The sequence below is a fragment of the Benincasa hispida genome, chromosome 1, assembly GCF_009727055.1.
Source record: "Benincasa hispida cultivar B227 chromosome 1, ASM972705v1, whole genome shotgun sequence".
In the NCBI taxonomy this organism is placed as follows: domain Eukaryota; kingdom Viridiplantae; phylum Streptophyta; class Magnoliopsida; order Cucurbitales; family Cucurbitaceae; genus Benincasa; species Benincasa hispida.
In genome coordinates, this window is record NC_052349.1 from 2,543,734 (window position 1) to 2,570,536 (window position 26,803).

At 32.7% G+C, this 26,803-nt stretch overlaps 2 protein-coding genes across 3 annotated transcripts; both read right to left on the reverse strand.

The window, feature by feature from the left end:
• Window positions 1-567: 567 nt before the first annotated feature.
• On the reverse strand, window positions 568-5,544 carry LOC120092685 (putative ABC transporter C family member 15). Of its 2 annotated transcripts, none has more exons than XM_039050842.1 (3): window positions 3,229-5,544; window positions 3,021-3,089; window positions 568-2,745 (listed from the first exon to the last, which is right to left on the reverse strand). In XM_039050842.1, the coding sequence occupies exons 1-3, from the start codon at window positions 3,430-3,432 to the stop codon at window positions 2,530-2,532; spliced, it is 489 nt and encodes a 162-aa protein (XP_038906770.1). In that variant the 5' UTR covers window positions 3,433-5,544; the 3' UTR covers window positions 568-2,529. The 2 variants fall into 2 exon arrangements, with proteins under 2 accessions (XP_038906770.1, XP_038906764.1); XM_039050836.1 differs by having other exon boundaries at window positions 3,003-3,089; window positions 3,229-5,543.
• Window positions 5,545-13,903: 8,359 nt separating this feature from the next.
• On the reverse strand, window positions 13,904-26,332 carry LOC120092650 (putative ABC transporter C family member 15). Its single transcript, XM_039050801.1, has 11 exons — window positions 26,161-26,332; window positions 18,246-20,635; window positions 18,030-18,116; window positions 17,039-17,692; window positions 16,630-16,794; window positions 16,230-16,524; window positions 15,827-16,041; window positions 15,135-15,440; window positions 14,864-14,927; window positions 14,533-14,772; window positions 13,904-14,401 (listed from the first exon to the last, which is right to left on the reverse strand). The coding sequence occupies exons 1-11, from the start codon at window positions 26,204-26,206 to the stop codon at window positions 14,271-14,273; spliced, it is 4,593 nt and encodes a 1,530-aa protein (XP_038906729.1). The 5' UTR covers window positions 26,207-26,332; the 3' UTR covers window positions 13,904-14,270.
• Window positions 26,333-26,803: the final 471 nt, after the last annotated feature.

The window sequence follows — 26,803 nt, forward strand, 5'->3', positions numbered from 1 at the left end:
ATGACTGCCTTAGATGATAATTATACTTGGGATTTAAGTTTCTCTCCCTGCAGGAAAGAAGGCTATCGGATGCAAATGGGTGTTTGCAGTTAAAGTCAATCCTGATGGTTCTGTTGCTCGGTTAAAAGCGCGTCTCGTAGCGAAAGGCTACGCACAAACTTATGGCGTTGACTATGCTAATACTTTTTCTCCTGTAGCAAAAATGACATCTGTGAGGTTGTTTATTTCATTAGCTTCAATCAATCAATGACCTTTACATCAGCTTGATATTAAAAATGCATTTCTTCATGGTGATCTTCAAAAAGAGGTGTATATGGAGCAACCAACAGGGTTTGTTGTTCAGGAGGAGAATGGAACGGTGTGTCGCCTTCGTAAATCCTTGTATGGATTAAAGCAGAGCCTACAAGCTTGGTTTAGTAAATTTAGTCAGATGATTGAAAGCTTTGGAATGCGGAAGAGAAGGTCAGATCATTCGGTCTTTTTTAAGAGATCTAAGGGTGGTGTCATCTTGTTAGTCATATATGTGGATGATATTGTGATTACTGGTGATAATGTTTTAGGTATCTAGTCTCTAAAGACCTTTCTTCATAGTCAATTTCATACAAAAGTTTTGGGCATGTTGAAATACTTCTTAGGAATTGAGGTAATGAGAAGCAAGAAATGAATTCTATTATCACAGAGAAAATATGTACTTGACTTGTTGACTGAAACAGGAAAGCTAGGGGCTAAGCCATGTAGTACCCCAATAATGCCCAACTTATAACTCACAAAAGATGGAGAATTGTTAAAAGATCCTGAAAGATATTGGAGGTTAGTGAGAAAACTTAATTACCTTACAGTGACTCGACCCGACATAGCCTATTCAGTAAGTATTGTAAGTCAGTACATGTCATGCCCTACAGTTGATCATTGGGCTGCATTGGAACAGATTCTTTGTTATTTGAAGGCTGCTCCCGGGCGTGGTTTATTATATAAGGATTATGGTCATACTAATATTGAATGTTTCTCAGACGTTGATTAGGCAGGATCTAAAGAAGACAGAAGATCAACCTCAGGGTATTGTGTTTTTGTTGGTGGTAATTTGATTTCTTGGAAGAGTAAGAAGCAAAAGATGGTGTCACGTTCAAGTGTAGAATCAGAATATAGAGCAACGACACAATCTGTGTGTGAATTGATTTGGATATATGAACTTCTTGTTGAGTTGGGATTTAAAATCACTACACTGACAAAGTTGTGGTGTGATAATCAAGCAACACTTCATATTGCGTCTGATCCAGTATTTCATGAAAGGACTAAACATATTGAAGTTGATTGCCATTTTGTACGTGAGAAAATTCAACAAGAGTTGTTATGATATGTGAAGAATGGAGAACAATTAGGAGATATCTTCACGAAAGCATTGGATAGAAGACGTATAGATTATATATGTAACAAGTTGGGCATGATTAACATATATGCTCCAACTTGAGGGGGAGTGTTATAATTCTATAGTTAGAGCTTTCCATTCTTGTAAATATTTTGTGATATTTTCCTTTTCTATGCTTTGTACACTTGTATATATTCATATCTTTGATGAATGAATAGAGTATTCTGATTCTTTCTCAAACCGAAGAGTTTTACCATTATTATTTTGTAGAGACACACCTGCAGATTCTTGAAAGTGATACTCCCCTCTTGCGGCAAATTGTTTGGTGGTCTATAGTCTTCAATAACATGAGGTGCTTCACTTTTTAATTTTGAGTACTAAAGAATTCTTTCTCCTGAAATGATTTTGTATTGTGCATTGCAAAGACTCCATATAGCTAAAGCTTGTAGCGAATTCAAGCTTATCCCATATGACACTGCCAAGCCTGCATTACCTAAAGAAGATTTCAAATCATAATGAATACTTAATTTTTCCTATTTAATATGGGTTAAAAAAATAAATTTTTAATTTCAAATTAATTATCATTTGATGAAAACTTGGATAATTTGATCATGAATTCCAAATTCATGCTAAAACAATTTTTAGTTTATATCAAGATATTCACACAGTTGTCAAATTTTCCAGGTTTTGTATTTCAACTTTAATTATGAAGCACATAACATTTCCAACATATTTGAGATACCCCCTTGGGTCAATAATTCCTTTGGGGAGAGTAGCAAAACCAATGAAAAGGCAAAAAAAAAATGTGAGTGAAGGAGAGCCACTCCATAACTGAAGCATTATGGAACCATGTCTTTGAGAATTCATCAATAAGACAAAGGTTAGTATTGAAAAACTGGTCATCTTGATTATAGGCACGGATAGTTGCTAATCCTACTAGGGATTCTGCAAAGTGGTGGAGGATTAACATGTTGTGGGTGTGTAATATTGCTAGCATAATAAGAAAAAACATAGTTGATTAGAAGTCATATATTATATAATTTGCGGATATCTAGTCTGAAAGAGTAAACTGCTTACTTGGTACCAGATGCAGGTTGCAGTAACAGGTATAAAGATTATAAATACCAAATCTTTGAAGAACTTTTGTGCTGTTTGAAGTCCTATTAACTGCTAATAATGTTGATCGCAGCAGCAAGCCTAGTGAACTTCCAACTGCAAGTAGAAAATACACAACTAGTACGATATTCATCCCAACTTTTAGTTCTCTCTCGCTTGTAGTTGGACAAGCCCACGTCATCCAGTAATTTCTGGCTATTTGTAGTGCTTGGAATAATGTGTGAGCCAAGACTATGATTGGGACAAAAGCTCCACCTTTCATGCTGGTCAAGTAAAGCACATTTATTAGACATCAACGCAGAAGTTTGAAAACTTGCTTCCAAGTGCCAAAGCTTCAAATCATAGAATTCGGATGATCAAATAATAATATTGGTTAATCAAGGTAAATCAGTTTGAGGAAATTTCCTCTCTTGAACACGCTTTGTTCTCAACTTACATTTATCCAAATTTAAAATTTGTATGTAATCACAACATGAATAGTTAATGTTGAGCTAAGAACATGGAGAGGAAATTTGCTCACTAAAATGAGGTCGACTACCAGTAGAAATTCAACTTGGTGGGTTACATAAATTATAGTCTTCTCTTTGAGAACACCCATCAAACAATCCTGCAATATGTTAAAAGACAATAACAACTTCTGTTAGAGTGTTCAACTCAAGGGCATTGCATTGCAACAACCAGATTAGTAGACAACATTTATATTAGCCTTCTCAGGCTTTCTCCCATTATTTTATGTCTCAACGAACCTTGAAGAGTTGGGTTCCTGTATTAGCATCGACTGCACTGAAAGGATCATCGAGGAGATAAACATCTGCATCATGATAAACAACACGAGCAATTTGTATCCACTGCTTCTGTCCCCCACTCATATTTATCTCTCTTTCTCCAATTTCAGTCAAATCACCGCATGGAAACAACTTCAAATCTTTTCTCAAAGCACAAGCTGTCATTATTAAACTTTATTTGTGGTATTTAGTGTGACTTTTGAGTTTTGTAACTTTTAGTTTTTTGTAACCAATAGTGATTTATGAGTTATAGGAGTTATGTGAGTTATGAGCATTTGATGACATTTTTAAGTTATAGGAGTTATGTGAGTTATGAGACTTTTGTAACCATTGGCATTCCTATGGTTATATTTGTAAGCCTATATAAAGGCATGCTTAGTTGAATGGAAAATATATCTCTCATTTTTCATATTTTTCCTCCACGTTTTTTTCTAACATAGTGCTATCAGAGCTAGTAGAAAATATTGAGAGAAAAATGGCCAACGGTGGGATAGGTTCACTTCAACTACCAATGCTTACCAAGCTCAACTATGACAATTGGAGCATCAAGATAAAAGCGTTACTAAGAGCACAAGACGTGTGGGAGATCGTGGAGAACGATTTCCAAGAGGTAGAAGCTGAAGCCAATCAAGCGCAAAGAGATGCGTTAAAGGAGACAAGAAAGAAGAACAAGAAGACCCTTTATATCTTGTATCAATCGGTGGACGAAGATACGTTGAGACCATCGCCAATGCGGAGATGTCAAAGGCGGCATGGGACAAACTCCAATCGACTCATAGAGGAGCCGATCGTGTGAAAAAAGTACGGTTGCAAACCTTAAGTGGTGAGTTTGAATCTTTACAAATGAAGGAGACGGAGGTGATAGCGGAATATCACACAAAAGTAATGGTTGTCGTCAACCAATTGAAACGAAATGGTGAAGAAATCACCGATGTTTGTGTCATGGAGAAGGTTCTACGAAGCCTAAATACAAAGTTCGAGATCATCGCCACGACGATCGAGGAGACACAGGATCTCGAGAACATGACAATTGAACAATTTATAGGCTCGTTACAAGCCTATGAGGAGAAAAAGAAAAGGAGGATGGAGCAAACATAGACCGTTGAACAACTTCTCCAACTCAAAATCAAAGAGGAGAATAGTCGTGGACGTGGAAGAGGTTGTGGTGGTCGAGGCCATGGTGGAAGAGGTGAAGCCAACATCGATGTTTCTCAAAACTCATCTGAATCCTCAAGAGGAAGAGGAGGTCGAGGTCATAGAAGACATGGTGGAAGGACCGGAAGAGATAAATCTTAGGTAAAATGTTATAATTGTAACAAATATGGACATTATGCGAATGAGTGTTACTCATCTCAAACAGAGCCGATTGATCGAAAGCATCAGGACCGATCAACCACTAGCACATCAAAAGCCCATCAAGGGCAATCCAATTATGCAGAGGAGAATGGAACATTATTTATGGTTTCAAAGGGAGAAGAAGAGAGTCAAGATAGTATGTGGTATCTTGACACAGGAGCCTCGAATCACATGTGTGGAAAACGCGAGATGTTTGTAGAGTTGAACGAGATGGAGAAAGGTAATATTGCCTTTGGAGACAATTCTTTGGCTGCCATCAAAGGAATAGGTAAAATTCTCATTCGGTTAAAAAATGGAGAAAATCAATATATCACAAACGTTTATTACATTCCCAATGTAAAAAATAATATATTGAGTGTAGGACAATTGTTAGAGAAAGGTTTTGAAGTTTAAATGAAAAACAATTGTTTGTATTTGAGGGATAATCATGAGAGACTTATTACTAAAGTCTCCATGACCAAAAACTGAATGTTTCCTTTGAATATATGTAATGATGTTTCAAAATGCTTGAAGACGTATTATGAAGATCTCTCTTGGTTATGACATCTACGGTTCGGGCACCTCAATTTTGGAAGTCTAGAAGATTTGTTGAAGAAGAAGATGGTGCGAGGTTTACCACACATTCACAAGCCAAACCAAGTGTGTGAAGGATGTTTGCTTGGCAAACATCATCGAAGTAGTTTTCCGAAGGAGTCTATGACATGAGCAAAGAAGCCTTTAGAACTCATCCATGCCGATGTGTGTGGAATGATCAAACCAGAGTCTCGTGGTAAAAGTAAATATTTCCTTCTCTTTATTGATGATTTTTCTAGAAAAACATGGGTGTACTTTTTGAAGGAAAAATCAGAAGTATTTGAAATCTTCAAGAGATTTAAGGCACGTGTGGAGAATGAAAGCAACCTTACAATCAAGGCCATGAGAACGATCGAGGTGGTGAATTCACATCAAATGAGTTCAAACAATTTTGTTGATGAAAAAGGCATCCAACGTCCGTTAATAGTCCAAGGACACCGCAACAAAATGGCATGGGAAGAGAAAGAATCAGACAATCTTGAACATGGCAAGAAGCATGCTAAAGACAAAGAAGATGCCGAGGGAATTTTGGGCGGAGGCCGTAGTTTGTGCGATTTATTTGACAAACGAGCACCAACCAAAAGTGTGCTTGACAAGACGCCTCAAGAAGCATGGAACGGAAGAAAGCCTGGGATTGGTCACTTTAAGGTGTTTGAGAGTATTGCATATGCTCATGTGTCGGAAGAAAAAAGGACCAAGCTCGATGATAGAAGCGAGAAACTCATCTCATCAGCTATGATGCAAGTTCAAAGGGTTATCAACTTTACAATCCTTTGAATGGTAAGGTAATTATTAGTCGTGATGTTGTTTTTGATGAGGAAGCCTTTTGGGATTGGAATATACAAGAGAAGAAGTATGATTTCCTTCTATATTTTGAAGAAGACGATGAAAATGAGCCGACCAGGGATGAAATGGGTGAAGGTTTGCCCATTCCAGTGCCACCTCATTCGATCGATCCATCGTCATCTGAAGGTTCATCCAGCGATTCGGAGAACGAAATTGGCCAAAGAGGAACTCGAAGTCTACGGGAACTTAATGAGGTAAATGAAAATCAAAAATGACATAATTCTCTATTGTCTTTTTGGTGATAGTGAGCCCATTAGTTTCCAAGAAGCCATTGCAAGCAAGAAATGGAAGGATGCAATGGATGAAGAAATTCGAGCGATAGAGAACAATGACACATGGGAGTTGACCAAGCTTCCAAAAGGGCACAAATCGATCGTAGTGAAGTGGGTATACAAGACAAAGAGAAAAGTCAATGGCGATGTTGAAAGGCACAAGGCGAGACTAGCGGTGAAAGGGTATAGCCAACGACATGGCATCGACTATGATGAGGTATTTGCCCCTATTGTTCGCCTTGAAACTATTCGTTTGATTATTGCTTTGGCAACCCATAATCATTGAAAGATACATCAAATGGATGTCAAATCGGCATTCTTGAACAGAATTCTTGAGGAAGAGGTCTATGTGTAACAACCATTGGGTTATGAAGTCAAGGGTGAAGAAGATAAAGTGCTTCGATTGAAGAAGGCACTTTATGATTTAAAGTAAGCACCAAGAGCATGGAATTCGAAAATTGACAAGTACTTTCAAGAGAAGAAGTATATGAAGTGTCTTTATGAGCATGCCCTCTACATCAAAATGCAAGGTGAAAGCATACTAACCATTTGTTTATATGTTGATGATTTAGTATTTACCGTAAACAATCTTAGCATATTTGATGAGTTGAAAAGAGAGATGTCAAAGGAGTTTGAAATGACGGACATTGGTCTCATGAGTTACTATCTTGGGATCGAGGTCAAACAAGGTGAAGATGAGATTTTTATATCCCAAGAGGGCTATGCTAAAGAAGTGCTCAAGAAGTTCAATATGAATGATGCTAATCCAGTTGGAACACCGATGGAATGTGGAGTCAAAATCACCAAACAAGATGGAGGAGAGAAGGTAAATTCTACATATTTCAAAAGCTTGATTGGAAGTTTGAGATACTTGACATGTACAAAACCAGATATTCTTTATTTGGTTGGAATTATTAGTCGATTTATGGAGGAACCGACAGCAACACATTGCAAAATGGCAAAAAGGATACTTCGCTACATCAAAGGGACGATTAGGTATGGTCTTTCCTACGTCTCTTCTAGCAATTTTGATATTGTTGGTTATTGTGATAGTGATTGGAGTAGTGATTTGGATGATCGAAAGAGCACTACGGGGTTTGAATTTTTTATTGGTGAAACGACGTTCACATGGATGTCAAAAAAGCAACCGATAGTCACATTATCAACATGCGAGGCAGAGTACGTCGCAGCAACTTCATGTGTATGTCATGCAATTTGGCTAAGAAACTTAGTGAAGGAGCTGAAGTTTCAAATGGAAGGTCCAATGGAGATTTTTGTTGACAACAAATCGGCCATTGCCTTAGCCAACGATCCGGTATTTCATGGAAGGAGCAAGCACATTGATACCCGATTTCACTACATTCAGGATTGCATTACAAAGAAAGAAGTGGAACTCAAATATGTCAAGTCACAAGACCAAGCGACGGACATTTTCACAAAGCCCTTCAAGTTGGAGATTTTTATCAAAATGAGGAGTTTACTTGGTGTAACAAATCAAGTTTAAGGGGGGTGTTGAAACGTTTGTCATTATTAAACTTTATTTGTGGCATTTAGTGTGACTTTTGGGTTTTGTAACTTTTAGTTTTTTGTAACCAATAGTGATTTATGAGTTATAGGAGTTATGTGAGTTATGAGCATTTGATGACATTTTTAAGTTATAGAAGTTATGTGAGTTATGAGACTTTTGTAACCATTGGCATTCCTATGGTTATGTTTGTAAGCCTATATAAATGTATGCTTAGTTGAATGGAAAATATATCTCTCATTTTTCATATTTGTCCTCCCACGTTTTTTTCTAACACAAGCATCAATAGTTCTGTTATACTTGTTACTTTCATACTCATTTCCAAAAAGAATATTCGCATTAATGTTTCCTGATAGTATCCAAGGAGACTGAGGAACATAGGCTTTCGTACCACTAATCTTCTCTGTCCTAGATAGCTTTTCTATTTCACCAAGAATGTAAGAGAGAAGACTGGACTTTCCCGATCCTACCATCCCATAAATCATCCCCCTTTTCACTTTCAAGTTTATTTGATCAAAACATGTACACCTTGATTTAGGGTCCCCACTGAATATTCCATTTTCTATCTCTACATCAAATTTTGTTTGATTCTTAAAAACATAAATGATGGCATCCTGTTGTATTTCATCTACTTGAAGGTACGAAGTGACTCTATCTACTAAGACTTCGCCCTGTGTAAATTCAGATAATATGTCAGGGAGACTGAATATTGGATCGGGTAGCATTTGGAAGGTAGCCAATGCAGAGATGACTTTTCCAGCCTTCAATTCTATTCTCAAAAGCATACGGAGTCCAAATGTCACAAGAGAGATCAGGGTAGGAGATCCTCAAAAGAAAAATGCTGAAAATGTTGTTAATTTTGATGACTTTCATAACCAGTCATGCTCCACTTTTCATAGTTTTCTATCGTTTGGAGATATGGAAAATCCCATGCTTGAGGTTTGAGTATCTTCATATTTCTAAGAACTTCTGAAGTGGCTTTCATCTTGTTGTCCTTAGCTTCCATGATCTTCTTTTGATAATCTTTCTGGTTTTTGGTCAAAGGTATGTTACATGACATAATAATTAAAGTTGCAGCTATTGCACCCAATGACCCCAAACCAGATTTGTATGTAAAAGGACGATTGCTAATGAAATTTGAACAAGCAACATCATTATCACGTTCAAGAACCCAACAAACTCTGTGATCCTTTCAATATCCACTCATATAGTTTATAATCTCCCTCCTGGTACAGCTTTGGCGAGATCGACTAGATAGACCTATGCCCTTCTTGTATGTGTGAGAAATTAAAGCACCCCTGAGTTGAAGGCCAAGTTCATAAGCCCTGAAAATAAATTGCCTTTGAGCAGTGGTCTCGATTATCTTGGCACTAAGAAAGGCAAGTGTAAGAAGATATCCACTTAATAAGTTATGCTTTTGCTTCTCAATAAGGAAATTTACAGGGTCATCAATAAGATACAAGCATTAATTGCTGGTTTTTTTTTCTGCAAAACAAATGAATTGCCTCATAGATTGACGGGTCTATGCCTCAATTCTTCTTTGCTATAAAACTCAATGCCTCAAAGAAGGAACTGGATAAAAACTTTGTAGAGTCATTTCTAAAAACATCTAGTATTTCATCCTGTTCAAGGGGTCTCTTGTATCCTAAAGCGAAAAGGGGATTAAGCCATGAGAAGGTAACGAGTTGCAGAAGAGTTTCCCTCTCGTAGGCGGAGCCCCTCTTGTCTTCTTCATGCATAGAGCAATTTCCATGGAGAAGATTTTTGACCAAGCCATTATGAAAAACGAAAACTACGCCCGTTTTTCCATAAATCGAAGTCGCGAGCAGGAAAACCAGTGGAAAAGTAGAAAAAATCAACATAATCATGAGTTCTTACTTGATTTTCATCTCTAAAGTTTACACCAAGAGCCATACGAATGATCGATAAAAAGAAGTTGCAAATCCACCATCCTCGCAGAAGGCAAGGGTACTTGACTGACCTATTACAAACGATTCCACAAACTACAACCATCGCAACTCCCCACGCGATCACTTGCATAATCTCCGAGGAAAATGCTGAGATTTTCAAATAGTGACAAGATCCAATCCCGTTTAGAAGAGCGCAAAACATCAAAAGATAGATCGCCCATAAGAAAATGGTGAAAGCTACAGTGGCTTTGTAAGAAATTCTTAAACTCTGGCCAACCGGGAGGCTTTTTGGTGCTTGATCCATCGTTATTCTTCCTCCTCGCTGATAATCTGATACGTGAACGATACATTTTTGAACAAAATGAAGGAACAAGATTCCTACGAACCCTAATTTCACTTCAACGGTCAAATGTTCACCAAGACATGGAGATTCAAGCAGCTGCCATAGCCAATGACCTTCGAATCCGAATCAAAGAAGGTCCAATGGTTAGAGGACAAAGAAGAAAATTGGACGAAATCTCATCAGGAAGTTCAAATTTGGAGGGAAACTGAAGTACGGATAAAATTTATATTTATGACATCACTAATATTTGTTATTTTTGTTAGTATAACAATGGTAAAGGGAGGTTGTTTCATCTCTAGGGAATAGGGGTGTTCATCACTTAAATTGGGTCGAGAGTTAAAAGCACTATATAGACTCAATCCAATCTTACAAATCCTAAACTTCGTCAACCCAAATAATCTTTATTGAATAATGAATCCAATCTAACTCAATCATAAAATATTTTGGTTGGATGGGTTGATTCGGGTTGTCTTGGTCCTCATTTAGATTTTTATTTTAAGAAGAAGTAACATGTTAATATGTAAAAGAATTTGTTTAATTATTTTCATATATTGAATTAAGATTAGGTTAGTGTTGAATATTATTATCAAAAATTGTTGGATAATAAATAATCTAAAAATGCCATAAAATCAAGTAAAATTAAAATAAATATATGTATATATATTAGTAATGGAAGTAAAGATAAATTAATAATAAATTCAAGTTAGTTTGAGTTGGTTCAAGTCATTAACTCATTTTGGTTGGGTTGGATTGGGTTCAAATAAATAAAATTTTATGGGTTAAGTTGATCGATTTTTTTCGGATTATTGGATTTTTTGAACACCCCTACCATAGAGAGAGCACATACTAATATCATTAAATCAAGCTCATGACTATTTTTTAATGTTTATTTTTAGATTAAAATACTAAATTGATTATTGGTTGAAGAGTAAAAATTGCAACATTTAAAAGTTTATAACCTAATTTTAATAAAATTGAAAGTTTATAGTAAAAACTAATATATACATTTTTTTTCCCAAAAAATTATTGAAATATCAATAATTTATCTTTTATTACTACTAATTTAAAGATTAACACCGATTAATAAAAGACAAAACACATACATGAAAAACCATAATGAACCTTATTTTATGTTCAAAATTATTGTGGCTACAAACGTTGGTTTCATTTTGTTTATTTTCATGTAAATTGTTATTTTTTTCTTTCCCCTCACTAAGAAAATTTGGAGGGAAAAAAAACTATCAAGTTTTATGTAATAAAATATGTTGTTTGGCTTCTTTTAACTTAGTATAATTATAACTCGGTCTACCTTGAAACATTTTTTTTTCTATGGGATAATAAAGTTAAACACCTTCAATAAAAGTTAAATACAATAATAAATGTAAAAATTTCATAACTCAACTTAAATATTGTATTCAATATGAGCCTAGCTTATTTGATAAAATATCAGTTACTATTTTAAGATATCAAATCATTTTTTTATTAAAAATGATTTGGTTATATTTCTTTTCCATTTCAAATTGTGAATTGACGTCAAAGTGAGGTTGGCTTAGTGGTATTGACATGTAGTCCGTCCCTAGAGAACGGAAGTTCTATCTCCTACTCCGATAATTATTGTATTAAAAAAAAAAGTGAATTGCCTCTATTATCGAGAATGTCCATTGCAAGGCACATACAAGTTACAACACTACTTTATTGTATTCTATTGTGTTTAATAATAAATACACCAACGTTACTTTTGTTTCTATTCTCATTCTAAAAGGGTATTCCATTAAAAACAAGGGAGAAAAAAATGGTATACCGATCAAGCTTATAGAAACTTTAAAATATCTTTTAAAAAAAATTAAGCTAAATTATATAAAATACTAAAATATTCTTCAACTTTTAGAAGTTCAAAAATTACTCTTATACTTTTTGAAAAAATACAAAAATACTCTTATTGTTAATTTTGGATGGTATTAGTATTTTGTGCCAAAATTATCCCTTAATTTTTAAAAGTTTCAAAAATACCCTTAAATTAAAAAAAAAAAATTTAAAAATATTTTTATTGTCATATGAACAAAAATTGTTAATATTATCTCTTTTTTTCTATTTTCCATCTTTTTTTTTCTCCCCTCCATTCTTGAATACCCTCTTACTACCCCTTAATAAATAAGTACAACTGCACACTTCGGTTAAAGTATATGAACTATAATAAAAACAAAGAGAATAAATGAACCACTAAATGATTTCATGAATTAAATGTTTTAACAAAATTGTATGTTAATAGTTGAATGTGAGTTAATAGCCAAATACATTTTGTTTTCTTTGACTATTTATCGTTTTGTTATGTTATAAACGGAGATTTTAATTTTAAAATTTTGTGAGATTTTATATTCTAACTTAAAATTTTGATTTTTATTATTATTTTTTTTTTTTTGCTGAGAAAATTGGTGTAAGTTAAGAATTGGAAAATTAAGAGAAAAATGAAAATATTTATATGAGAAAAAAAACGAGGATATCTATACAATTTGTTTAACTTAAGAAAACTACAAAAAAATCAACCAATCTATTAACAATAGGAGCATTTTTAAACTTTTTTGGAATTCTAAAATTATTTTTGCAACGAAACTTTCTATTCATATACTAAAAGTGAAGGAGGGTATTTTTTAAACAAAATGGTTTCTCTCCAAAACTCACGGCAAATGTATTTTTTACTCTTTTTTTTAAGGTTAAAGGATATTTTTTTAAAAGTTTAGAGGTATTTATGATGTAAAATACAAAATTTAAGGATTTTTTTTATAATTTAGCCAAAAAAAAAATTATATCCGCACTTCTATGCTTTTTTTTTTTTTTTTCCTTTCCATGTAACATGTCAATGGTATGAAAGAATATATATATATATATTGTATTATGTTATACTTATGAGCTCAAAGAATTTTACCACCATATTAGTAAAAGATATAATTTACAGGATAAAGTTAAATATTCGAATTTTCCACGAGAGAGAGAAAAGGTTAACATATTATAATCATAGAATAAAGCAAAACAAAACTTGGAATTCATAAAACTAAATGCAAAAGAGTGATGGCTATGGTTTATTTTATACATGAAACAGTAGGCCCTTGGAGTCCAAGTTTTCATTGTTTTTTTAATTTTTTTTTTTTTAATTTTCTATTAAAGAAAGACCAGAAGACCCAGCTTTAGCCCCACTTTTGTGGTCTATTTTGAAAACTCTTTTCTTTTTTTTTTTTTTGGGTACCTTTCTGTGTCATTGTTACCAAATCTCCAATAGGTCATATATTGCAAAAGGACAGCCACTAAACATGATTTAATTGATGCACCTACTTTATATTTGTCCATATTGTTATAATGATTTGAACTTAAATGTAGAATATCAAGTCTTTATAATATAAAGTCACTTTTCTGAAGGATGTATCAACTTGATATACAAACCAAAACCATGACTTTCATTTATTTAACTGAGTAGTTTTTTTTTTTTTTTTTTTTTTTTTGAAAAATAGTTTAAATCCACAGAAACCTGCAAGATCCTTTTCATAAGTTACAAATCATCCCTTTAATATTTTTTTGTTAAAGGACAAGTGGTAGGATACTTCCTAGTACTTTCTTTCAGCAGGAAAAAAAATACAAGAATAAACCAAAAAAAAAAAAAAAAATCCAGAGATGTTAAAATAGTTGTTTGCGATAATCCAGTGTTTTTTTTTTTTTTTTACATATGTTAGTGAAGATTATAACATCTAACTTCTTGGTTAAAGATATTATTCTTTAACAATTCGAGCTATATTTAGGTTGGCTAATGACAACAATTAGAAAGCTTTAAAAAAATTGAATAGATATTATTATTATATGGCAACCTTACTTTTCAAAAGTATAAAAGACTATAAGCTTGTAATCAGCAGTTCAGATGAAATGTTGAGAATGTAGTTAGGTGACTTCTGCTATTTTCTTGTCATCTTAAAAAAGATTACAATGGATTATTTTCCACTAATGTTATCTCAATGTTTCGATTCCTATTTCGTGCACCTACCTTATCCTAGAATCAACTCGATCGGGGTTACAACTCGACATTAATGATTTTACTTTTGAATATGCATACCTTGGTCGCTATTGTAGACTGCAGTTCTTCGTTTCTTTGATGACTCCAATATCAATCTAGTTCTGAGAGCTGCTCAAAAGCTTTATTCGTACCTTTGATTTGCTAGACTATTGAAGTTTTGAGATCTTGTGGAGTACTCCTTTATTAGTTTAGAGAAAAATGAATCGTCTCGTTTGAGAAGCATTTTCGGTGAGTCAAACTCTGCAATTCTTCCTGCTCAATGAAAACAATAGTTGTTTAGTCTCTAACGATACTCTATATCAAAAAATCTTTTCAGTGAAGTAACCAATACAAAAGAATAAGTAGCAGGATAATATATGAATGGAAAAGAACTTCAAACCCACCATCACTAAGGACCAAGACAAGATCACTAGCTATAACTGTGTGGATTCTATGAGCTATGGTAACTACGGTTCGATCTTTAAACTCTTGGCTAATGATGTTTTGTATGATGCCATCAGTTGCAGAATCAACGGAGGCCGTTGCTTCATCAAGCACCAGAATGCTGCTTTTCTTGAGCAATGCCCTCCCAAGACAAAATAGTTGTCGTTGACCAACACTCCAATTTTCTCCATTTTCAACAACTGTCAGAATATTAAACTATCATGTATTAGAAAAGCAATGTATACCTCATTTTCCATTTAACAAAATCAAATTCATTTTGGCAAGCCCAACCTGAAGAATTCAATTTCTCGTCCTTTGCACGCACCAAATCACCAAGTTGGCATTTGTCTAACGCCTGAGAAATTAAAAGCACAGTAAGCTAGCTGTTCAATATTATTATTATTGTTATTTTTTAGATTCATTCATCGCTGTATGGTATATATTCATGACAGCTATTATTAGTAGCTTCAATTAGAGAAACCCTCTCAGAATATTATTCCTTATTCTTTTAGTCTTTATTTTTCATTACAAGCAATACAGCTCAACAGAGAAGAAAGGTTACCTCCCAAATTTCCTGGTCAGTATATTGTTCAAGTGGGTCGAGGTTTCCTCTAACTGTTCCTTCAAACATGGAAGGGTCTTGCGGGATGATACTTAACCTTGATCTCAGGTCATGGAGGCCTATCTTGCAAATGTCAACCTCATCTATTATAATGCTTCCCTCTCTAGGTTCAACAATTCTAAAAATTGCTTGTATAAGAGTTGATTTCCCACTGCCTGTCCTTCCTACAACACCCACTTTCTTCCTTCCTGGAAAGGTGCAACTGATGTTTTTCAGGACATCCGGGAGATGGTCCGCGTAACGGATCTATAGAAGGTCGAAGCTCATTAGAAAGAAAACTGTATGCACATACAACTTGTATTTCTAATCAAATCATATTATATATATATCTTAAACTTTCATAGAGAAAAAATGAAAGGAATACAAGGGGAATCAAAGGAGCCCAACAAAAACAAAGGGCAAGAGAGAGTTCAAGAACAATTATAATAAGGGGCTCCAATCCAACAAAATCAAACCAAGATCATAATTAAAAAAGAGTCTATTAACCAAAGCTCATAACAAGGCAATAAACCTAAATCAGATTATTTAACACGCAAATTTGTTAACTTTAGATATTGGGTACTGATTATATGACTCAAGTACTGTAGAATTTTCTTTTGCTAAATTTTACACACATTGCTATGGAGATTCACCTGCAGATTTTTGAAGCAAATGCTCCCATCTTGAGGCCAATTGCTTGGTGGTCTGCAATTTTCAATAACAAGTGGAGCCTCACTTTTTATTTTCGAATACTGAAGAATTCTTTCAACTGAAATGATTTTATTCTCTGCGTTGCATATGTTCCAAATAACAGAAGCTTGCAAAACATTTAAGTTTATCCCGTACGTTACTGCCAAGCCTGCAAGACCTGAAAAGGTTCCAATTCTTTGTAAATATGTAATTCTCCTATTTAATTTGGCTATAAGATATTAAAGTTAGTTTCAGCAAATCTACCCTCGGTGAAATATCTAACTACAAGAACATGTTAAGAGCCTTCCCTAAAAAAAATTAGCTTATGATTTCTTTCAGGGTAAAACATGTGCACAAGAAACTCACTTGGATTAATAATTCCTTCGGGGAGAGTTACCAACAAAACCAATGAAAATCCGAAAACAAAATTTGATAGTACGTTCAATCTGAAAGAAAGCCACTCCATCGCTGAAACATTATGAAACCAAGGCCTTGAATGGTCATCGATGAGACAAAGGTTAGTTTTGAAAAATCTATCTTCCTGATCGAAAGCACGAATAGTAGCTGCTCCTGCTAGGGATTCTGCAAAGTGGTGGAGGATTGGAGTTCGCTGTATCCCAGATAACCGAGCAAGTTCTCGTGCCGTAGGTGTGTAATATCGCTGACATAATCAGAGCTTAATTTATAAGTACTTTCTTAATTTATAAGTACTCAAAGACATTAAGAAAATGTAAAGATAAAAGTCTATAGGGGTTTTGTAACTCACTTGGAACCAGATGCAGGCCGCAGTAATAGGAATAAAAATAGCAAACACTTCCCATGCTGCTTGAGACATTACTACAATGGTCCCTATAATCTGAATTATTGAGAATGCACACCAACCTAACCTCATAGCCATTTCCAAATCTAAAACGCTTTGATCAGTGGATGCCTGCAAAGTAAAATACAAGTCTTAAGTCCTGGAAATTATTCTTTGAATTATTTTGCTTAACATAATCATCTAGTGTCTTCCTCATGAAAACATTAAGATCCACATGTTGAGAACATAACTTGCAATAATCTATTAAATCTTTTCCTTCTATTTATTTGTAATATGCCACTAAAATTTTTAATAAAGTATGGGTAAACGAATACATATAGCTAGTATCATAAGCTGAATCATAAGTTAAAATTACCCGATTTATAATTCTACCAGTTGGAGTTGAGTCAAAAAATGCCATTGGTGCCCGGAGTATACTACATAACATATTTGTGAAGAGCGTTTGTGCTGTATGAAGTCCTGTTATGGCTACTAGCATAGCTCTCAGAAGAACGCATAGTGCACTTCCAATAGCAAGTAGTGAATAAACTAACAGTATGAAATTCATCCCAGTTACTACTTCTGTATCACTTGTAGTGGGACAAGCCCATGCCATCCAGTAGTTACTAGCTACCTGTAAAGCTTGGAATGATGATTGAGCCAAGATTATGATCGGAACGAATGCTCCTCTTTTCACAGTGGTTAAATAGGACAGGTACACTTCTTTACCGATGCTTCCTCTCTCTCTTTCTTCCTCTTGAACCAATTTTCCTGCCTTATCTGTTATCTCTGCAGAATTTTTATCCTGCACTAAATCGTGCTGTGAGTTTTTGGGCTTCACATTCATGGTAGAATCTTCATGCAGCTCTTTTTCTGGATTTGTTAGTTGAGATTTTCTACTTGAGTTTTCAACTGTGACGATGGACTCTAAAGCTTGACTATGAGCCCCAACTAAAAGTTCAAACCCTATGTTTTGTTTTAAAAGTTCTTCAAATCCTCCAGCTTGAGCAATTCTTCCATTTTGCATCACCTGTCAAATATTAATTACAAAACGTGCCCATTCTTAGAGAAGACCAGAAACTATCAATCACAAACATCAATTACTTCAAAACATTTTTGGTAATATACACTTCACAAAATCATAAATAAGATTGATATTTCTCCATCTCCTAGGTAGTTTTTGGGAGACATTTCTCTATCATTCAAAGATAAATCTGAGATGAATTCCCTTTTATGGACATGACGGGTTGGCTTAAATACCATGCATGCAGTTGATAGTTGTTCAAACAATTAAGAAAACATGCATAATAAAGTATTTTGAAACAATTAAGAAGAATAAAAGAGAACTTTCGTGGCATTTCACTAACCAGGATGAGGTCTGCTGCCGGTAGAAATTCCACTTGATGGGTTACATAAATTATCGTCTTCTCATTGAGAGCACCCATCAGACAGTCCTACAGAGTATGATAGCAATAACAACGTTTCATTAGGCTGTCGATTCAAGTTAAAACCTTTCAGTAACAAGCTAATTCTGTATTAGTACTGCTTACTCATCCTCTACATTATTTAATATCCTGACTAACCTCAAAGAGTTGAGTTCCCGTATGAGCATCAACAGCACTGAAAGGATCATCAAGGAGGTAAATATCAGCATCCTGATAAACTGCACGAGCAATTTGTATCCTCTGCTTCTGTCCTCCACTCATATTTATCCCTCTTTCTCCAATTTCAGTCAAGTCCCCACATGAAAACAACTCAAAATCTTTTGCCAGAGCACACGCATTAATGGTTCTGTTATATTTAGTACTTTCATATTCATTTCCAAAAAGAATGTTCTCTCTAATATTTCCTGACAGTATCCAAGGAGACTGAGGAACATAGGCCTTTGTACCACTGATCTTTACTGTCCCAGAAAGCTTTTCTATTTCACCCAGTATGCATGAGAGCAGGCTGGACTTTCCCGAGCCTACAGTCCCACATACTGCCACCTTCATCCCCCTTTTCACTTTTAAGTTTATCTGATCAAGAGATGCTCTTCTTGTTTCAAGGTCCCAACTGAATTTTCCATTTTCAATCTCTATATCAAATTCTGTTTGGTCTCTAGAAACATAAGTGATGGAATCCTGCTGTATTTCATCCTCGTGTAGGTATGAACCAACTCTATCCGCTGAGACTTTGCCTTGTGCAAGAGCAGAGAGTAAGTCAGGGAGATTGAATATGGGGTCTTGTAGCATACGGAATGTAGCCAAAGCAGATAAGACTCTTCCAGCAGTCAATTCAATTCCCAGTAAGACACACACCCCGAATGTTATAACGGAGATAAAAGTGGGCGCTCCCCAGAAAACGAAAGCTGAAATTCCCATTAATCTCAACGACTTCCATAACCAATGGTGCTCCACTTTCCTTAAGCTTTCTAGTTTTTGGAGGTATTGAGTATCCCATGCTTGAAGTTTGAGTGTTTTCATGTTTCTGAGAACTTCTGAAGTGGTTTTCATCCTATTATCTTTAGCTTCCATTATCTTTGTCTGGTAACTTTTCTGAATTCTGGTCATCGGTATGTTGCAGGACATGACTACTAGAGTAGCTGCTAATGCGCCCAGTGACCCCACTCCCAGATTTGTATGCAAAATGTACATAGCTAATGAAATTTGTACGGGTAACATCCATACAGTGTTCAAGAACCAACTGAAGTCTGTGATTCTTTGGATATCAACACTCATGTAGTTCAAGATCTCCCCACTGCTGCAGCTTTGGCGAGATCGACTCGACAGACGCAACCCCTTCTGGTATATGTGAGATATCAAAGCAGCTCGAAGACGAAGACCCAGTTGGCGTGCACCGAAAATCCACTGCCTCTGAGCTATTGTCTCAATTGTCTTTGCGCCAACAAAGGCAAGTGCAAGAAGATATCCACTTGATAAGGTTCGCATTTTCTTCCGAGTAAGGAAATTCACAAAGTCATTAATAAGGTAAGGTCCTACATATGATGTCGCAGCACTTATCACAGCAAAAAATGCATTTATTGCTGCTTTCTTTCGACCAAACAAATATATTGTTTCGTATATTGATGGGTTTGTGCTATTGTTCTTCTTCTTTACAAAATTTAGTGTCTCATCAAAGGAATGGGACAAAAATTTAGCAGAATCAATCTTACAAACATCTGGTATGTCCTCTTGTTCCAGCGGCTTCGTATATCCAACAGCAAACAGGGGATTAAGCCACGAGAAGGTAACAAGTTGAAGAAGCGTTGCCCTTCCATAAGGAGAATCCTTCTCGTCCTTCTCTTGATCTAAGCATTTTTCCGGAAGAAGTGGGTCTTCCAAGCCATTACTAACATTGAAAACTATGTTTGTATGTCCATATATTGAAAGCCCAAACAGGAAAATCGATGGAAGAAAGCTGAAAAACTCGGCATAATCTTGCATTCTTAAGCGCTTTACATTTCCGAAATACACATCCAAAACCAGATGAACAATCAACAAAACAAAGCTGCAAAACCACCATCCTCGTAGAATCCAAGGATACTTGACGGATTTTTCGCGCAAAACCCTAAAAACTGCAAAAACCGCTCCTCCCCAAGCAATAACTTTCATTATCTCTGAAGAAATAACTTCGATTCTGGAATTGCAATGAGAAACACTTCCATTTTGCAAAACGAAAACCATAAGAACATGAATCACCAACAGCAAGAATGAACAAGCTACACTGGCTCTGTAAGAAACGCTCCATTTCCGACTGATCGGACAGTTTTGCGCAGCTTGATCCGTCGATTTTCCCTCTCCATTGAAAGAATTCCATATCCAACAGACACATTTCTGAAGAACTTGAATGAACAAAACTCCCAAGAACCCTAATTGCACCCCTATGCTAATACACTCCCACAAACAAGGCAATGTCGAATCAAATTCCCGCCATTGCCAGTTCGCTCCCAATTGAGAAAGCTTGTAAACTGCAACAGATTTACCGAACATTGCTTCAAAAAAAAAAAAAAAAAATCAGATTTTAAAATAATAATAATAAATAAACAAATACTAAATTAAAATTCACTTTCTGTCCCTTTACTTTCGTAAAATTAATGATTTAATTTTTGAACTTTTATTTGTAATACTGGGTTTTTATATTCTCAAATTCTTAAAAATTATTGATAAAAATGTAACTCAATTGGCATAATGTTCATACTATCAACCTCGTGGTTTGAGATTTAACATTTGTCGATAAAAATTTATCAATATCATTTTTATTATTTTTATAAATAATTTGATATTTTTTCTATTTGTGATAATTTTTTTAAAAAAAAGTTATAATAATCTCACTCTCGTTCTTCTCAACCCTATGTGAAAAATTAAAATTAAAATTAAAAGGGGTATGATAAGAAAGTAAAATTTAAAAATAAAAATAAAAAATAAAAACTCAAATACACTGTATTTCAAGATTTCAAGCGCTAAGTGTGAGAAGTTCCAAACGTTCGTTTCCACTGGTTCAATTTACCCATAATCTTATTAAAATTAAAATTGCATAAGTGTGGTTGAAAACATATTTAACTTACCTCTAGAATAGTAACAAATATAGTAATAAATATAGTAAAAAAAACAAAAACAAACAAACAATTAGAGCATTTTGGCCTCTAACTTACCTCTAGAATAGTAACAAATATAGTAATAAATATAGTAAAAAAAACAAAAACAAACAAACAATTAGAGCATTTTGGCCTCTAACTTACCTCTAGAATAGTAACAAATATAGTAATAAATATAGTAAAAAAAACAAAAACAAACAAACAATTAGAGCATTTTGGCCTCTAACTTACCTCTAGAATAGTAACAAATATAATAATAAAGTTTTTAAAAAAAAACAAAATTTAGATGAGCTAAATCACATCTCTAGGAGAAGTCTATCAATGATAAACCATATCACAAATATGAGTTTATTAATAATAGATATAAATTTTGCTATATATACAATTCTTTACAAATGTTGCTATACCGTTAATTAATAATTCTAAAAGTACTAGCTATTGTAACTACCACATTCACTATAATAGTTGAAATTCACAATTACTATAATACACATAAAAACTATTCGAAAACGTTCCTTGTTTTTTATTTACACCCAAAATAATACAGACTAAAATAATTTGCCCTCTAAAATATATTATTATAATAATCAACTCAGTTCATCAAACAGTGAGGATGATCAAAGAATTAAATAATACACAGAAAAGCCAGAAAGAAAATACCTTCAATATGTGGGATGCAGGGAAGGAAAAAAAATATATACTGTGTGAAACTAAAATTGGGAACGATAAAAATAAGAACGATGAGCGACCATGATTTAGAGAAAATTTGTATATTTTGGTTTAAAATTCAAACAAAAACAGAATCTCGAGATTAGGAGATAAAACAAATAAAATACTTTAAAAATGAAAGAGATATTGGATATTTAGTTTTAAATTCAAACCCAAACAGAATATAAGGAGATACAAATCAAATTTATTTAAAGATGCCAGAGATAATTAGATATTACAAACAATGAAAAAAATTATCCCAATGTCAAATATATCGCTTCCATTAAAAAAAAAAAAAAAAACAAAAGAAATAAAAGATAAATTAAAAAGAAAACATATATTACTTCCCTTTAAAAAGAACCAGAAGAAAAAAAAACTGGTTAAAAATAACCCACTTTTTTATCTTTCACAACTAACACCTTTAAATTTATTGATTTTTTTCCGTTGAGATACTAAAATTCAAATAAAAATTTAACTTTTTAAATATAAACAAAATATTACATGATTTTTTCCTATATTATGTAGTATTTTTAAATATTATACCAAATCTTATATCTTTTTCAAATCTTCCCCAAATTCTCAAATCTTATGTCTAATAATTATTTGAATTATCTAAATGGATTTTGATGTGATTGCTGATTGATTTGAAAAATATATACGATCTCGGCCTTTGTTCACTTAGATTTCATCAAGAAAGCTAAAAGATGATAGTTTGGAAGTACAAGAGAAAAAAAAAGTTAAGTTTTTATTCGAATTTTGGGTTAATCTCGACTGACTAAGAAAAACTATGGTAGATATCAATTTATACCATTGAATTTTAGGTGTTGAATCAATTTAAGTCTTGAACTTTTATAATTGTATCGACTTAAACCCTCAATTATATTTTATTTTGATACATGTGTGAATATTGAGAATCTAAATTGATATATTTATGAAAATTTAAGATTTAAATTGATACGCTTATAAAAGTTCAAGATTTAGAGTGATATAATTATTAATTTAAGATTTAAATCAATACAAATCCTAAAGTTTATTGTTTAAATGGGTATAATCTTCAATTTAAATTGATACAATTTTTAGTTTGGGATTTAAATTGATATAATTTTCTCTCAAAAATTATTTTTAACAAATACTCTAAAAGAATTGGGGGTAGTTGTGAAAGATAACTATCTCCCCGAAATTCCCTTTTAGGGCTAGGCCCAAGCATTTGAAATGGGCCGATAAATGTGTTCGGCCCACGGGATTTGGTTTGGTTTAGGGAAAAGTGCTGTTTTTTTAAAACAAAAGGGATGACGTCGGATTTGGTAATTGTGCATTATTAGATGTGGGCCCCCAGGAATTATTCTCGGCCTCCGTTATTCCTCGTCATCTCTCGGACTTGTGACTATACAGCGGGATGGCCCACTTGGATAAAAAAGAGATTTTTATTTTTTTATGAAATTGTTCTTTTAAGGAAACCTCTTCTCGAGGCATTAAACCAAAATAATAATAATAATAATAATAATAAAATTAATTTTTTCTGTATAACCAATAAATTGAGGAGTTATTTTAAAATATAGGAAAATTAATTCAAATATTTATAAATAATAGAAAAATATCATAATTTATCTATGATAAATTACAATAGAGAGTGATAGATTACTATTATGTCTATTTGACATAGATAATAGTCTATAACTATCCATCGCAGTCCATCATAAATAGATTGTGATATTTTACTATTATTTATAAATATTTTTAAGAATTTATCATTTAAAATAATTTTCTTAAATTGAGAATTGGAATTTGACTTTAGGAGAATCCTTATATGGAACATATAATAATAAATGAAAATTTTAAGACTATTTTGATTCGTGTAGTATGACTTTAGTTCTGTAATTTTAGATATTCATTTTGTTTAATTTTGGATCTAGTTTTTATTTTGTTAATAAATTTCAAAGTGTTAGTCATTAAGTTTTGAGTTTGGTTTCATTTTAGTCTTTAGGTTTCAAAATGCTACAATGTTACATTTGAGTTTTGCTTCAATTTGGTTCCTATATTTCGAGGTCTACACTTTTAACCTCAATTTTTCATTAAATACTCGCTTTTTTTTTTTAAAGTTAATTTATGTTAATAAATTAAAAATATTTAAAAGAATTATAATTAATTAAATTTCACCCTTTTTATCACTTTCAAAATTAAACTTAAAATTTCACTTCTAATTATTTTTAATTAATTAATAAAGAGTAAGTAAATGAAAAATTGAAGTTAAAAATGTGAAATCTTGAAATCCATGGGCCAAATTTCAAATAAAACTCAAATCTCAAGAGTAAAGTTATAATATTTTGAAACTTAGGGACTAAATTGAAACAAAACTCAAAACTTAAAAATTAAATTTATAATATTTTAAAATCTAGGGACCAAATAGAAACTAGAACAAAAGACTAGAGACCAAAAAGATTCTATTCCATTTTGTTTATTTTGATTTGGATACTTTAAAAAAGGTTTATTTTAGTCTATTTATTTAATGTTATAATTAATGAAAACTATTTAATACAAATTTATAGTTAAATTTAAGAAATATAATGAATGAAGTACAATGCTCGAATTTCGATTGAAAAATATGAAAATGAAGGAAATAAAATGAACGTTATTTAAAAATATATAAGAAAAAAAATATTTTGAAAGTTGAATATATAAGAACTAACAAATATATAGATCAAAATGAATCAAAATAAAAAATAGAAGTAATATTTAAATTTTAAAAAAAAACATAAATTAATTAAAAAATATTGTCATAGGGTTTTTAAAATGTACAACATTTTCCAAATTCACATGTTAATATTAGAATTTCAAGTTCAAAAGTCCAATCAACAACATAAGAAAAAAAACATAAAGATAGAGTTTTATTATTAGCGTTGTTATTATTTTAACTAAAGTAGGAAGATTCGAATATTTTTTTTAATATAACAACTGCAGGAATGGAAGATCAAACAAATTATAAGAAAAAAATGTCATATTAACTATCATTGAACTAAGCTCATTTTGACGAAAGATTCGGATTTCCAAGGTTTAACGTAATTAGAAAAAAAAGATTATAGAATTAATAGTCATAAAAGCTAATCATCTAAAGTAGTAAAATGCAAATTATGAAAGAAGACCCCACAATTCCATTTGTCATAAAATCTCTCACTCTCACTCTTCCTAATTTAGAGAGAGAGAGAAATAGACAAAATCTCAATCGGCAATTTGTGACATATGCAAACTTAGAATAGGCCACCTTGCACCTATCCCTAAACACATTGATATCATCTCTAACATATCAATATCCTACCAATATATTTCCACATCAAACCTTAAAACTGATATGTTAATATTCCAATTTGAATATAAACTTCACTTTAAAGAAAAATAATCTAAAACTCCATTATTTATTTTTAGTTTTCCTAACTATATAGAGTACGAGAATCAAATTTCTAATGTCAAAATTAATTTTATATCAGTCGATTAAAATTATACTCATTAAGATGTCGAACTTCCGATTTTGAAGTCGATAAATCTTCTCACAACTTCAACTTCACATACGTTTGATAGTAAGGATGGAAACGGTTCGGTTTGGTTCGATTTGGTGGTCAAACTGAACCGAACTGATTTATTGGTTCAAATGGAATGGAATCGAACCGCATATATACGGTTCGATTCGGTTTTGACATTTTTAAAAAATTCATGTTATATTCTTTTTTTAATTAAAAACGGTTCGGTTTGGTTTGGTTTTAAATTCAGTTTTGTTTTTTAAATTAAAAGTGGTTCAGTTTTAAATTCGGTTTTGCTCTTATATATATATATATATATATATTAGTTAAAAACGGTTTGGTATGATTTCAAATTCGGTTTTCGAAAGTGAAATCGAACTGAACCGAATTTTTTGATTTCCCTAAATTTTTTGTTCAATTTTTTGCGGTTTGAATGACCACTCCTATCTGATAGTATTATATCAACTAACGCAAAAGAATTTACCATAACATGAAACTCTTTTGAATGAGATGTTTTCATTTTTATTTGTTGTGCCTAAAAAAATATACAAGATTGGGATATGAAATGTTTGTACCATTTTCCTTAGTAAATTTTATATAGAAAAAGTTTTCTTTTTCTTTTGAAAATTGACAAAAAAAAAATAAAAATAAAAATAAAGCATTTGAAGTTTGAAGTAGAAGATAGAGAGAGAGAGAACTGACTTGAAAGAGAAAAAGAGTTGAAGAATTGAAGGTGATTCATATTCATGGTGAAGAAGGGAAGCTAATGTTGAACATCTTTTTGTTCTGCAACAAATTAAAAAGCTTCCAATTTCTAGCCATGGCTGCTCATATCAGAGAGAGAGAGAGAACTTTAGAATTTAACAATTTGAGTTTTTAAATTGGTGTTGTGTTATATATAAAAGGATTTGAGGAAGATGACAAGTCTTTCTTTCTTTCTTTCTTTCTTTCTTTCTTTTCTTATAATTGATTTATTAATTGTATATTATATATGGAAAGGGAAAGGAAAACCATTGTCCAAAATTTCTATAACTCTTTTTTATTTTTTCAATTTTTTCAATTTCTTTAAATAATAAAATGATGAAAAACACTTTGAACATGTTTCATAATTATTTACCATGGGATCTCGTTTGGTAACTATTTAGATTTTAGATTTTGGAAATTTCAGTCTATTTTTTTTCAATTTTTTACCATGATTTACGTATTATTTAAGTAAAAGATTTTAATTCTTAATCAAATTTAAAAAAATAAAATCAAGTTTTTTTTAAAAATATCTTTTTAGTTTTCTAAATTTTGCTTGGTTTTTAAAACTCTGTTAAAAAGTTGATAACGAACAAGAGATTTA

Bases quoted from the DNA above. Each gene is read 5' to 3' on its own strand.
- LOC120092685 (XM_039050836.1), bottom strand. From the start codon at position 3,432: ATGACAGCTTGTGCTTTGAGAAAAGATTTGAAGTTGTTTCCATGCGGT. The intron at 3,090-3,228 runs GTTCGTTGAGAC...AACATATTGCAG, and splicing joins CAGGAACCCAACTCTTCAAG to GATTGTTTGATGGGTGTTCT. The intron at 2,746-3,002 runs GTGAGCAAATTT...TTACTTGACCAG, and splicing joins TGGTAGTCGACCTCATTTTA to CATGAAAGGTGGAGCTTTTG.
- LOC120092650 (XM_039050801.1), bottom strand. From the start codon at position 26,206: ATGAATATGAATCACCTTCAATTCTTCAACTCTTTTTCTCTTTCAA. The intron at 20,636-26,160 runs GTCAGTTCTCTC...TTTTTTTTGAAG, and splicing joins CAACTCTTTTTCTCTTTCAA to CAATGTTCGGTAAATCTGTT. The intron at 14,773-14,863 runs GTTGGGCTTGCC...ATATTCTGACAG, and splicing joins CGAGAAATTGAATTCTTCAG to TTGTTGAAAATGGAGAAAAT.